At 37.7% G+C, this 14,850-nt stretch overlaps 1 protein-coding gene across 16 annotated transcripts in view; it reads right to left on the reverse strand.

The window, feature by feature from the left end:
* The window catches only part of RBBP8 (RB binding protein 8, endonuclease), a 96,636-nt gene that overhangs the window by 68,377 nt on the left and 13,409 nt on the right, over positions 1–14,850 (reverse strand). For all 16 annotated transcript variants that reach the window (XM_055236345.2, XM_063615020.1, XM_055236337.1 and 13 more), the window contains exon 4: positions 12,223–12,318. In XM_055236345.2, the coding sequence (XP_055092320.1) occupies positions 12,223–12,318 (96 nt within the window). The remainder of the gene's footprint in view (positions 1–12,222; positions 12,319–14,850) is intronic.

Genomic DNA, 14,850 nt, shown 5'->3' on the forward strand with positions numbered 1-14,850 from the left:
AATTAGGAAGGTACTTTTAAACACATGTTGAATAGATCAGTGGTCCCTAAACCTGGCTATTTCTCAAAACCACCTAAGCAGCTTTAAAAGGGAGGGAGGGGGAAAGAGAGGAAAAAGATCTGTAAGTCTACCCATGACCAACTGAATTTGAATCTGCAGGGATGGGGCCCAGGAATCTGCTCAGAAGCTTCTCTTCACAGATCGATCCTTAAAGCTTTAGAACGGGGTGTCCAATCTTTTGGCTTCCCTGGAAGAAGAATTGTCTTGGGCCACATATAAAATACACTAACACTAATGATAGCTGATGAGCTTAAAAAAAATGTAAAACAAATTTCATAATGTTTTAAGAAAGTTTACAAATTTGTGTTGGGCTGCATTCAAAGCTGTCCTGGGCCGTATGCAGCCCGCAGGCCGTGGGTTACACAGGCTTGCTTTAGAACAAGGCACTCTCATCTTCTCCTTCCTATGTTCTTTTCATGTCTTATCCTTACATTGAGCCATTTTGTTAACAGTGAAAATCTAATGCCTGAGTACTTAAAGTATATACATTTGCCCTACCACTCACTCTGGAGTGTAAGAAATATGGTATGCCTGGAACCTATGGAGCCATCTATGGCTTGCAATAAGTATCATCATCAGCACTCATTACATGCTTAGCTTTCCTACCCGTATAGCTGGGCTCCCAGCTCTTCCACTCATGCTTGGCTTTTAAGTCTGGCTTAAACTCACAGCTAAGAGAAGAATTAAACAAAGCTAACAGGCATCTGATATTGATGCTAATGTCCTAACTATACATGCAAGTTTTTCTTTTTTGTCATTCACTTTTCCTCACTTCTTGCTGATTACTAGTCACATACATATAATGCTTTTTACAAGTTAAACTAGGAGCTAGTAAAACTTTAGTTAAACAAACAAAAATGATTAGGTCTGTTGGAACTGTTCCTATTTACCAATAATCCTTACAATTTTGAAAAATCATGTCACTGATGAAAAACGCAGTTAGTGTTATTTGAATCATCAATAAACATACTTGTATCAGTCACATTAATGATCATTTTATACAAAGGAACAAGTATCTCAACAATTCATCTTTTAGAACAGACATACCCATAATATTTACATTCTGATATATTACAAATCAATTTTCTCTATATAGTTGTGATATTTAAAAAATAATTAGGTATGTAGGTAGATCATTTAAATTTCATTTCAGGATACTAAAAATTACATTATAAAAAATTTTTATAGGCAAGGCACAGTGGCTCACTCCTATAATCTTAGCACTTTGGGAGGCTGAGGCAGGAGAAACTGCAGTGAGCTATTATTGTGCTACTGCGCTCCAGCTTGGACGACTGAATGAGACTGTCTAAAGAAAAAAAAATTTTTTTTTATAAAGGGAGACTGTAATGTAAGCATTGATAATCATTTGTCTTTTTTGTTGAAACAGGGTCTTGCTCTTTTGCCCAGGCTGGAGTGCAGTGGCATGATCACCGCTCACTGCTGCCTTGACTTCCTGGGCTCAAGTGATCCTCCCACCTCAGCAGCCTGAGTAGCTGGGACTACAGGCACTCACCACCATGCTGGGTAATTTTGTACTTTTAGAGACAGGGTTTTGCCATGCTGCCTCGGCTGGTCTCGAACTTTTGGGCTTAAGTGATCTGCCTACTTGGCCTCCCATGCTGGGAATACAGGTGTGAACCACTGCACTGGCCTCTGTACACTTTAAGTTGGTAAACTGTATGTTATGTGAATTTTATCTCAATAAAGTTGTTTTTTAAAAATAGTAAAGTTCGGCCGGGCATGATGGCTCATGCCTGTAATCCCAGCACTTTGGGAGGCCGAGGTGGGAGGTTCACAAGGTCAGGAGGTCGAGACCATCCTGGCTAACATGGTGAAATCCCGTCTCTACTAAAAAATATAAAAAAGTTAGCTGGGCGTGGTGGCGGGTGCCCGTAGTCCCGGCTACTCCGGAGGCTGCGGCAGGAGAATGGCGTGAACCTGGGAGGCGAAGCTTGCCGTGAGCTGAGATCGCACCACTGTACTCCAGCCTGGGTGACAGAGCGAGACTCTGTCAAAACAACAACAACCAAAAAAAAAAAAAAAAAAAAAAAAAAAAAAAAAAAAAAAAAAGGAAAGTTCCTGTTATATAGATTTTTACCACACCAAAAGACCTTGAGGGGGAAAAGCAAAACCTATCTAGTATTCCTGGAAAAATCTGGGAAATGATACAGCCATGAAACAAGAGTATACACACACACACATACATAAAGCAACAATCAACAAATAATAAAAAGTTCTTGGATATTACGTACGTGATTGTCAAAATAACTTCAATAGTAGGGTTGGAAAATAAATCTCACAGAACATGGAAGAAAAACAAGTGATAGAAAATAAGAGAAAAGATGATAAAAAATCAGTCTCTGACTAAGAAGTGCTCCAGAAAGAGAGACCATTAAAAAATAGAGAAAGTGGCAGAAAAAAATTACCAGACTTTGAGATGCTAGTTTTTAGGTTAACAGGTTGAGTGTCCAGCGCAATGAAGGAAACACATACACACAGAGCATCACGAAGGTTCAGAACAAGGAAAAATTGCAGAAAGGAAAAGAAAATCTGTTACCTACAAAAGAATTAACATGAGAATGGCAGACTGTATCAGCACTGGAGTGCTAACCATGAGAAATGCCTTCAAAGTTTTCAGGGAAAACTATTTTAAACCTAGAAATTTATATCCAGTCAAAATATCAACTATATTTAACAGTAGAATAAAAATATTTTCAAGCACGCAAGGACCCTTTGAAAATTTACTTCCTGTGCCTTCTTTTTCAGCAGTTACTTGAGGGTAAGCTGTAACAAAATGAGCTTAAAAACCCAATAGAAAGGCCCACATTTATTGATCACATTCACTGGTGATCACAAGGTCTAAAACAGTGCCTGGAACAAAACAGGTGGTTCATAAGTATTTGTTGACGGTTTAACATGAAAGAAATGAAATAACTGAATTAATGCAGGGATCTAATGAAGAGAAATCCAGAATGACAGCTTTCCAGAATAGTTTAGAAAGTGAATGACCTAAATTAGTACAAAAAGTTTTTTAGCCCAAGAAATATTTCTTCAAGGAAAAGAACTGGCTGAGCACAGTGGCTCATGCCTGTAATCTCAGGACTCTGGGAGGCTGAGGTGGGAGGATTGCCTGAGCCTAGGAGTTCAAGACAAGCCTGGACAACACAGGAAGACCTCGTCTCTACAAAAAAATCAGAAAACTAGTCAGGTGTGGTGATATGTGTAGTCCCAGCTACTCTGAGGCTGAGGTGTGAGGATCACTTGGGCCTGGGAGGCAGATGCTGAAGTGAGCCAAGGTCGCGCCACTGCACTCCAGCAGAGCAAGACTCTGCCTCAAAACAAACAAACAAAACCTACAACAAAAAAACATTAATGAGTAGAATAACTAAGGCTTTAAATAATATTAATGATGTAAGGAAACATAGTTCTTGTCTCAACATGAAAAAGGGTAGTGAGAAATTCTAGAAAAAAAACATGTAAATAAGTCATTATAAACACAATTATGAGCTGATTTGAACAACTGATTGGGGACAAAGTAAAAAACAATGTATTTGATCTGGACATTAGAAACAATTTCCTTGAGTGGCAGAAAGGGCATGACATCAGATATGTAAAGAAATGCAATCCTAGCTCTGCAGTGAATATTTATACAGTCAATAAATAAACTCAGTTTACTATTTTCCAACTTCTAGAATCAGCTTATAAACAAAATACAAGAAAGACTGAAATCTGGTAATAGAAAAGAATATAACTACTGTCAACCTTGACCATATTTATATTGTAAAGGTTCAGCTGATCAAAGGCAGAGGGTAGAAAGAGTGGAAAAGTGATAGAGGAAAGGGTAAGAAACCAGTATCTTCCTGTAACATAATGGTAAGAACAGGGAAACTGTTTACAGGTAAAGCAATATAAAACAAAGACCTAAATATATACATTAAGGTTGAAAGGTAAAATAGAAGAGCTAAAACAATAACTTTTCAAGTACAGGAGAGGGAGTTTTAAAATATCACTGGCTAGATGGTTACAAATGAAGCAATACTCCCTAGCTTATTACTTTCAGTTTTTCTTATCACCTACCATTCTTGATAATAGTATCTGTGAAAAAGGGTCAATTTTTGATTGCTGATCCTAGTTTAAATTTAAATAGATGCAAGAAAATGTGCCAGCTCCTGTTTCCATCAGCATGGTTCCATTGCTTTCCTCTTGCCTATCTTCCACTGCTGCTAAAGAAAAAACACTCCCAATTTCAAAAGAGAATGCAGTTTCAGTAGCTATGTAACAGGTAAAGGGGAAAAAGAGCAATTCCACAAAAGGCAGAAAGCAATATGCATTCTGAGTTTATTCCAGTTCACAAGGATGAAGAAATAAAAGCTTCCATTTGCTACTAAAACTTATCAGAGTAACAATTATGCTCAATTGTTTGCTATATCCCAAAAAGATTTATTGACATTTATTCATTTTCATTCAATATGGTTTCACTGTTTACTTACAATGTGTTCAGTGCTGTAAATACAACAGAGATGAAGGTAATGCCATTTCTTTAAAAAGCTTATAGTCTACCAGAGAAAGACAGGCAAAAAAAAAAAAAAAGGAATTACAACAAAGTATCATTCATACTGTGACAGCAGAAATACAGAGTACTATGAAAGCACACAGCAACTTAACCTAGTCTAGGAAGTTAGAGAAAGTCTCCTGAAGAATATGATGTTTAAATTCAAATCTATGAATAACGGCAACACAAAAGTGGATACTTGCTTCAGTGTTTGAAAAATAGTTGCAGAACCGTAAATCTCCTGATTATAAGTATCAATTTTCCTTTTAACAACATCTGAAAATGAGCTCTCTGACTGCCAAAATGCTTTAAAAAATATTAAACTCTATTAGACAACTGTGTTTTAACTTCTTTGTTCAGATTTTTTTAAAAAGTGCATTCTATCTACTTCTCCAGCACAGTGACTGTTTCTTAGATTTAGTGAAATACTTTAGTTCCTTGAAGGAAAGTCTGTAAATATACTCATTAAACATAGTAATAATTATTAAACATAATAATAATTATTAAACATAATATAAAACATAATAATTAAACATAAATGAGCCATATAAAATTAGAACTTAGAACTTTTTATTATCTAATTTACTTTTACTAGGTAATTCCCTTCATTGAAATATCTCAGTGTTTTCCCGTTAACATACTAAGAATTGCTTTGTTTTATGAAGAGTAGGCTGAATTACTGTTGAGAAATTTTAACAAAATAGGCTGAACATAGTGGCTGATGCCTGTAATCCCAATACTGTGGAAGGCCAAGGCAGAAGGATCAGTTGAGGCCAGGAGTTCAAGACCAGCCTATGATCAACGCAGCAAGACAGTCTCTATAAAAACAAAAAAATTAGCCAGGCATGGCGTGGTGCTTGCCTGTAGTCCTAGCTACTTGGGTGGCTGATGTGAGAAGATCGCTTGAGCCCAGGAATTTGAGGCTGTAGTGGGCTATGATGGTGCCATTACACTCCAGACTGGGCAACAGAGTGAGACCCTGTCTCTAAACAAAACAAAACAAAACAAAATGAAACAAAAAGACCGAACAAAAGAAAAAAAATTAACAAAATACATGTTGCTTTTTAAAGGTCTCAGCAAAACGTTAATTTGCACAGATTTTTAAAGCTTACTCTAATCATTCTTACATATGACGTAGAACTAAAACAAAATTTTAAATAAGGCGGAAATTCACCAAAAGTTACCTACTTAGTCCTTTAAAAGTAGTATTTAGTTAGCAACGATTAAAAAAACAAAAACAAAAACAAAAACCTTCCAAGGAAACAGACTATATAATAGGCAATGATGAAGACCTGATATTTCAGAGTGTCTGTTTTGGTAAACTTTAGGTCAAGCACTAATACTTTGAGATGATCATTTAAGATGTAATTAATTTATATAACATTAATAAAATTAAGACAATATAAAGGGGAGGCATCATGAAATAGTAAAAATGGAAGCGGGGATCAGATTTAAGATATAAACCTGGCCAGGCACGGTGGCTTATGCCTGTAATCCCAGCACTTTGGGAGGCCCAGGTGGGCAGTTCACGAGGTCAGGAGATCAAGGCCATCCTGGCGAACACGGTGAAAACCCATCTCTACTAAAAATACAAAAAAAAATTAGCCAGGCGTGGTGGTGGGCGTCTGTAGTCCCAGCCACTCGGGAGGCTGAGGCAGGAGAATGGCGTGAACCCGGGGAGGCGGAGCTTGTAGTGAGCAGAGATTGCGCCACTGCACTCCAGCCTGGGTGACAGAGCAAGACTCCGTCTCAAAAAAAAAAAAAAGATATAAACCTAATTATGTATTAACTATGTGGTCCTGGGAAAGTTTCTTTGCTCTTTGCCAGCTAGTTTCCTCACATGCAAAATGGATCTATTATCTATCCTGTAGTGTTAATAGAAAGATTTAGCGCTAGATGCCTAAGTACAAAGTGAATCCTCAATACATATTAACTACTGTATTTAAAAAAACAGATCTTCAGCTTAATTAAATGGAGCTTCATGAAACAAAAGATAAATCTTTAAGTGTGCCCAGAGGAAATTATGGATTTGCATTTGAAGAAAGGGGAGCAAAAGCAAGTCTACAAAACAATGAGCTACATATCCCTCATCCCACCCTGACTCCCTGCCACCAAATTAATACCACCTAATGAATTACAGGTCCATGTATGTAAGGATGTAAAGGTGAACGGAATGAAAGGCAAGGGAATATTTAGAACGAGAAATACCAAAGCAGCATGGCATCCACCACAGGTAGAATAGATATTAAAGAGAAAAGAATTAGTTTTAAGAAATGCAGAATAAAAGACATAATTTTAACAATTAAATATATCAACTGGCTGCGCACAGTGGCTTATGCCTACAATACCAGCGCTTTGGGAGGATGAGGTGGGAGAACTGCTTGAATTCAGGAGAGAGGGATCTGGTAGGAGGTAACTGAATCATGGGGGCACTTAATGCTATGCTGCTGTTCTCCTGATAGTGAGTTCTAACGAGATCTGATGGTTCCATAAGGGGCTTTTCCCCCTTTTGCTTGGCACTTCCTCCTGCCATCATGTGAAGAAGGACGACGTGTTTACTCCCTCTTTTGCCATGATTGTAAGTTTTCTGAGGCCTCCCCAACCATGTGGAACTGTGTGGGAGGGAAATGTTGGGTTGGAGCCTCCACACAGTCCCCACTGGGACACTGTCTAGTGGAGCTATAATAAGACGGCCATCATCCTCCAGACCCCAGAAAGGCAGATCCACCAACAGCTTGCACTGTGCACCTGGAAAAGCCACAAACACTCAATGCCAGCCCGTGAAGGAAGCTGGGAAGGGGGCTGTACCCTGCAGAATCACAGGGGCAGAGCTGCCCAAGACTGTGGGAGCCCACTTCTTGGATCAGCATGACCTGGATGTGAGACACGGAGTCAAAGGGGATCATTTTGGAGTTTTAAAATTTGACTGCCCTGCTGGATTTTGGACTTGCATGGGGCCTGCAGCCCCTTTGTTTTGGCCAATTTCTCCCATTTGGAATGGGTGTATTTACCCAATGCCTGTATCCCCACTGTATCTAGGAGGTAACTAACTTGCTTTTGATTTTACAGGCTCACAGGCGGAAGGAACTTGCCTTGTCTCAGATGAGACTTTGGACTTGGACTTTTGGGTTAATGCTGTAATGAATTAAGATTCTAGGTGACTGTGGGGAAGGCAATGATTGTTTTGAAATGCGAGGACATGAGATTTGGAAGGGGCAAGGAGTGGAATGATATGATTTGGCTGTGTCCCCACCCAAATCTCAACTTGAATTGCAGTTCCCATAATCCCGACCGTGGGAGGTAACTGAATCATGGGGGTGGTTACCCCCATGCTTCTGTTCTTGTGGATAGTGAGTTCTCATGAGATCTGATGGTTTTATAAGGGGCTTATCCCCCTTTTGCTTGGCACTTCTTCCTGCCATCATGTGAAAAAGGATGTGTTTGCTTCCCTTTCTGCCATGATTGTAAGTTTCCTGAGGCCTCCCCAGCTCTGCAGAACTGTGAGTCAATTAAACCTCCTTTCTTTATAAACTACCCAATCTCAGGCAGTCCTTTAAATCAGCATGAAAATGGACTAATACAGGGAAAAATAAAAATAAAAAAAATATATAGACTACATAAAAGAAAGTAATTTAACGGGAAGGAGATGAGGCACTCATCCACTGATTTCTTCTCTGAAACGGCCTGGAGAAGAAAAACTACTTAAAAAGTAAGTACAAGACTGCAAAGGTTACCAGAGCAGGAAGCTCAAACTTTAAGCCATAAAATGAAGAGTGTTTTGAAGACACTGGAAAGCAATGTCTTCAAGGCGCAGGATGAATAATACTATCTTGGTGATGAAATGGAGAGCCAATTGTATTAAGCCAATGTTTCAAGCAAAACATAATGAAAATGTTATCCGGTAAATTTGAGTGTAATAATTTTGGGCCCTAACAACTTGCTAAGGAACAACTAAACAGGAAGGGTACTGGAAGTCAATATAAGTCGGCCAGTCATCTTACTGCCTCCTACCACAGTAGGAGAATAAAATCCCTGGCTCCACCTTCTGTGCTGTGAAATCCTTCACCTGTCCACATAGGTGAATACACCAGGCCTCTCATAGTCAGATCCTGCCATAAACGAGGAAAGCAGGGCAACTATGGCTCCAGGACTCCCTGTTAGCCTTGTCAAAGCTCTCTTACAAGTACAGTATCCTCTTCCCTCTCTTCTTCACAGAGTTAGAGGCATGAGGGTCTGACAGCTCTCCCAGACGCCTCATTTCTTACAGGTATTTTTCCCAATAAATCTCTTCAGTGTCCAAGGTATTATTGATGTTTGCTTCTCAGAGAACTCAGGCTAACATAGTTAGTTATTAATACCAATCTTGAAATTTTCTTTACATAGGAATCATGGAACAAAAAGCATTCCTAATCTCTTGGCGTTAATGCCATTACTCACTCCAACCTCACTGCTTGTAGAAAGTGGTGTAATGGTAGAAATGAGAGAAAAAAACGTGGTGAAATAAGAGAAGGAAGCTCTTCAATGGCTGGAGTTAAAGGCTGAGAGAGATATGTTCCCTGAAATCCTTTACTACATATCCAGAGAGAACAGAAGGAAGTGCCTCACCACACTACAGATGAGTAACTAATGATTTCCTTTCCAATGCTGACCTGGGAAAGGGTGAGTGGGAGAGATGGCTTTCTAGTTTCCTGGCTTCTCAGCTAGACAGCCTAGACATGGCTGTGTTATATAACACAGACTAGAGTGCTAAAAGTTGGAATCATCTTCCAGTTAAGAGATAGTACATGTCTTATTAAATATCTATTATGTACTGCTGCTTCCATTATCTCATTTAAACTTCAAAATAGCCCTGCAAAGAAGGTATTATTAGTGGTCAAGCCCTATGTTCCTGGCTTTTCTTCTATTTTAATAGTTTCTCTTTGTCAATCTTTTGTGGCTGGGTCCTTATTCTTCATTAAACCTTAATCAGGAATGCCAAAGGATTCAGCCCTAAGACCTCTTCTTTCTTCCTATACTATATTCAAAGATGTCCTTAAGAGATCCACTGAATTCTAGACTCACATATATATCTATCTACTTGACATTTCCCTTTGGATAGAGAGGCTGTTGCTACCTACTTATATCCCTTTGTTATTCCCTTGCTTAAATGGTTTCCATCACAATTAAAATCCAAACTTTTTGCCTATGTCCCTAAGAAATCTAGTTGTTGCCCCACTAGATTTCCAATTTCACTCCTATCACTCATCCCCTTTACTCATTAAGCTAGAACCACAGTAGACTTTCTGTTCCTCAAATATTTCAAGTTTATTTCTACCTTAGACTTCCACATTTGTCTGTTCTATTTCCTTTTGTCTCTAGTTCTTCAAGTGGATGGTTCCTTTTTGTCAATCAAGTCTCGGTTAAGACAGCACCCCAACTAAATGGGGACAGAAGCTCCTGTGTTTAGGATCCTTCTAGACCTCACCCCATGTATCTCTTCATTTGGCTGTTGACTTGTATCCTTTAATGAATGTTTTGTAATAAACTGATAAATATAAATGTTTTCCTGAGTTTGGTGAGTCACTCTAGTAATTATAACCTGAGGAGGGGGTTGTGGGAACCCCAATTTAGAAACTGTCCAAAGCATGAGTAAACAACCTGGGGTTTGCAATTGGCATCAGAATTGAGGGAAGAGCACAGTCACGGGGACAAAGCCCTCAACCTGTGGGACCTGATGCCATATCCAGTGTAGGAATTGAATTAAGATGACACCCACCTAGTGTCTGCTGTAGAATTAATTGTTTGCTTGTTGGTAGGGGAAACTCCTCCTCACATCTGGTGTCTGAAGCATGTTGTACGAGTACAGTGGGAAAAGTTGCGTTTGGTTTTTTTTCTACACAGATCCTGTGGTTACTCAATTACATGATTCAATTTTATTTTCTTCATAGCATTTATAATCTGAAATTGTCTCATTTGTTTGTCGTATGGCTCACTTCCAACCTTTGAAAATTAAATATATGCACAGACAGGAGTGCTAAATCATACTCACCAACTAAGATATGTAAGTCTTATTCAACTTCTGTTATGTATTGTTACTTGCACTGTCTCATTTAATCCATGACAAACTAGGAAAAGTATCATCCCTAGCCCCCTAGAGCAACACCTAAGACAGCAAGGACTCAAATATTTGTTGTGGAATCTGAATTAAGAACACAGGGTGAAGCTGGAATTCAAAAACATATGTGATTCTAAAGCACACAGGTCTTTATTCCACAATACACTGCCTATTCCAACAAATGTGCATCCATTGACTTGGTAGTTGTAGAAAGTACTCAATTTCAGTTTGCATATATGAAGCATATTAAATTATTTCACCACTAAAAGGGTAGAGACAAACTCAAATCACCCTACCCTTCTGTAACATATACAAAAATACCAAGAAAAAAATTTTTTTAAGAGACAGGATCTTGTTCTGTTACACAGGCTGGAGTGCAATGGCACAATCATAGCTTGCTCAAACTCCTGGACTCAAGCAATCCTCCCATCTCAGTGTCCTGAGTAGCTAGGACTCCAGTCACATGCCTGGCTAATTTTTAATTTTTTGTAGAGATGAGTTCTTGCTATACTGCCGTGCTGGTTTTGAACTCCTGGACTCAAGCAATCATCTTCTTGCCTTGGCTTCCCAAAGAACTGAGGTTACAGGCATGAGCCACTATGCCTACCCTGGAAAAAGAGAAACTGTAAAGAAAGTATGGGATATTGTGGGTTTGTTTTTTTTTTTTTGGAGACATGGTCTTGCTCTGTCACCCAGGCTGGAGCGTGGCAGTGCAATCATAGCTCACTGCAGCCTCAAACACTTTGGACTCAAGTGATCCTCTAGCTGAAACTACAGGTTCAGGCCACCATGCTCAGCTTTTAAAATTTTTTGTAGAGACAGGGTCTCGCTTTGTTTGTCCAGGCTGGTCTTGAATGTCTGGCCTCAAGCGATCCTCCAGCCTTAGCCTCCCAAAGTGTTGAGATTACAGGTGTGAGCCACCACGCTTGGCTGGAATATTGTTTATTATAGTAGGTAGGTAGTTTATGGGTCCTAAATAGCACTTACAATTCAGAAAAGGGAAAACAGCAAATGCTGGAAGCTTTTTCTAATCCTCAGTGTTAACCTCACAGGAGTGGGAAAGAAAGAAGTCTGTGTATGGAAGTAAGTGATAATATTATCTCAGGAATACTCAGAAGGAAGATCCCTAGACTCCCTCTAAGTGAGGAAACTTGCAAAGAAGAAAAGAGAACAGCAAGGGCAAGAAAAGACGACAGAAACAGAATTGTGAAACAGTTTCCACCTACTTAGAAGTAAAACTGGAATTAAAGCATTAAATGAATTAGAACATTGCTACCCTTGAGCTTCCACTACATCAAACACCAGATAAAGATATCATTCAAAGGGTAAACTGATGTGATCTCAGAATTAATGAAAATCTTTAAGAACAGATCCTTATTTTCATATTCATTCAAAGGTGAGAGAAGGCTGTGGGAAAGATCACTTTCAATCCCAAAACTAATTACAAATGAAAGTCAATGTACTCCTTATTATGGAGGAAATCACTTCTTACTCAAGACCTAAGTGCCAGACTCACCGATCTTCTAAAACTTTAATGGTTTCATGAAGGACTTTCTGCTGTTCTCTCAGCTGTTGATTTTTGGTGAAGAATTCTTCTAGTCTTTGTGCATCTCTAAAGGTCAAAAAATAAATAAGTTTTTCAGATAAAAATACTCTTAACAGGATAATTCTAAGAGCTCCACTGTGTTTATATAACGAATTTCTTGTACCAAAACAAAACAACGAAAAGGTCAGGTTGGAATATCTTGTAAATCACAGTTCAAATTATACCAGAATTTTCTCTGCAGAGCTCTTACATACCATAAAAGTATCATACCACTATTGACTCAACTTTGTCAAAATAGCTATCAAAATGTACATTATTTTATTATTTTGCATATATTTATTATTGTAAATAATATTTCTCTACTCACATCATCTCTTTCAATTATGGGGAACTCGCACTTTCTATTTTACTAATTTCTGTGTTGTTTAAAATTTTTACCTGGTCTTGCTTTTAAGTCAGAGCTTACAGTGAAGTGGAAGAACACGAACCCTAGGCCCAGATGCAAAATGGGTTTGAGTCCAGCTCTTCATTTACCAGCTGTGTGACCTGATACAATTAACCTAAACTCTCTGTGCCTCACAAAGTGTGGATACATTAATATCTACTCCAAAAGGTCTGAGGAATAAGTATTAATGTAGTATTGGATACGGAACAGTATGGCACACAGTAGGCTCTATGTTAAGGGTTTACCATTATGACTTTACAGTGAGAAAAAACTAACAAAGACAACGAGAATTTTCTTCTACTTAAACCTGATTACCTTCCAAAGTTGTCATATTTTATCCCTCTATCATTATTTTTAAAAATCACCTTATTATATAAAGTATGCACATATTTTAATTCTAAGAAAATCCATTAGAAATTTGATTAGGATTTTCTGTATCATCTTGAAGCTGAAAATATGAGATAATACTGTCATTCAAACACCTTCTCCCAGTCCCTTGAAGGGTCTAAAATATCAAATCAGAGTGGCAAATCAGTCTGTCATAAAAAGTAGATGTCAAAATGATTGTGTCAAAGTGGCTAGAATATAGTGTCACTGGCACCAAAATAGATGAGTAAAACAACTAAGTCAAAATGTCAGATATCAAATATAGAGGATATTTCTTAAATATTTGTTGAACAGTTTATATTAATGGAAAAACCAATACACGTAAGAGCAACACTTTCTTGCTATACAACAAATATAGTTACGGTAGCATGTAGGGCCATCTGAGAACTTGAAAATAAGAGACAGTAATACATCATTGAAGCTTGTTAACCTGGCCATTTCTCATTTTACAAAAATAAATAAATAAATAAATAAAATATTTCCTAATACTTCTAGAAAATGTATTTAATTCAGAAGGAACCCCAGGTTTTCACTGATCCTATTTGGCAAATATAACCAGATAACTTGTCTAAACCTGGAGGTGTGATTAAAGTCATGTTCTAAAACAGACTGCCAACATCTATTCAAATTTAATATTTACCTTAAATCTGTATCATAAAATACAGTAAATATTAAAGTGAAGATTTACACGCACATTGAAGATTTACACACATATACATTTTCACTCTTAAGGAATGAGAATAGCAAAGGGTTTTTTCTTAAATGATGAACAGAACTCTGAGTTATCTGATTTGCCCATATTCATATATTCCATTACTGTTCTATTTAGAATAACGCAGAGCACGACGGTATTTGTCTTAAAGCTAAACTATTATGTAGATGAATAACCTAAGTTAAACTTAAAACTAACTTCAATTACTTAATAAGATATTCAGGTCAAGAAAGTGGTAACATAAAGAGCTTTTACTAATTGCAGAAACAATTTAACAAGGTCTTTAAGAAAGCAAATTGATGAATTCCAGACAGTGCAAAAAGAGTCATGCAATTTCAAAAACAGGGAAGTGTCTAATATATTAAAGACAGGTCTACCCTGGACCTCATCCTAAGTTAGAGTTATTACTACACCAATCACTAACTTCATTTCTAAGGCAAGCTCAATGCCATTAGCAGCATTTTACTAAAAACTCAGTATCATTTTCCTAATTGGTGGCCTTCTGTCTTTCTAAGGTAACTGAACATTTTAAATATAACTAGCATAGGAAGCTGGGTAAAACTTGTATTTGAAAATGTAACTGCAATAAGATAACAAACCTTCCTGTCTCTTTTACAATGCAGCACATACAACAATTTTTTCATTACTTTTAAATCAAATGTCATATATGGGGGCTGGGGCGGGGCAATCTATAGGGAGAGATAGGAATTACCATGAATAAAATGGACAAAACATTATGTTCGAGTTATACTCTCTACAAAGAAACTTTGTGATAAGGAATCAAAAGTATGAAAACAGTGTTGCACAACTGGAAAATTTTTTTTGTCTTTACAATTCTTTAAATTTCTTAATTAAAAAAATTTTAAAAGAAAACAAGGGTTTATCTGAAGGTGAGTAGCCTATATTCTAGAATTTCTAAATTTCTCAGCAGCTAAAGAGAATTTTCTTAGTAAGTGTTACAAAGCTACTCTGCCATCTGTTTCAGATTCCTGAATGTGGAAGCTCTAGAGAATCATGAGTAAAATATGTTCTGAAACTTAAAAAATCAGATCTG

Source organism: Symphalangus syndactylus, chromosome 1, assembly GCF_028878055.3.
Source record: "Symphalangus syndactylus isolate Jambi chromosome 1, NHGRI_mSymSyn1-v2.1_pri, whole genome shotgun sequence".
In the NCBI taxonomy this organism is placed as follows: Eukaryota; Metazoa; Chordata; class Mammalia; order Primates; family Hylobatidae; genus Symphalangus; species Symphalangus syndactylus.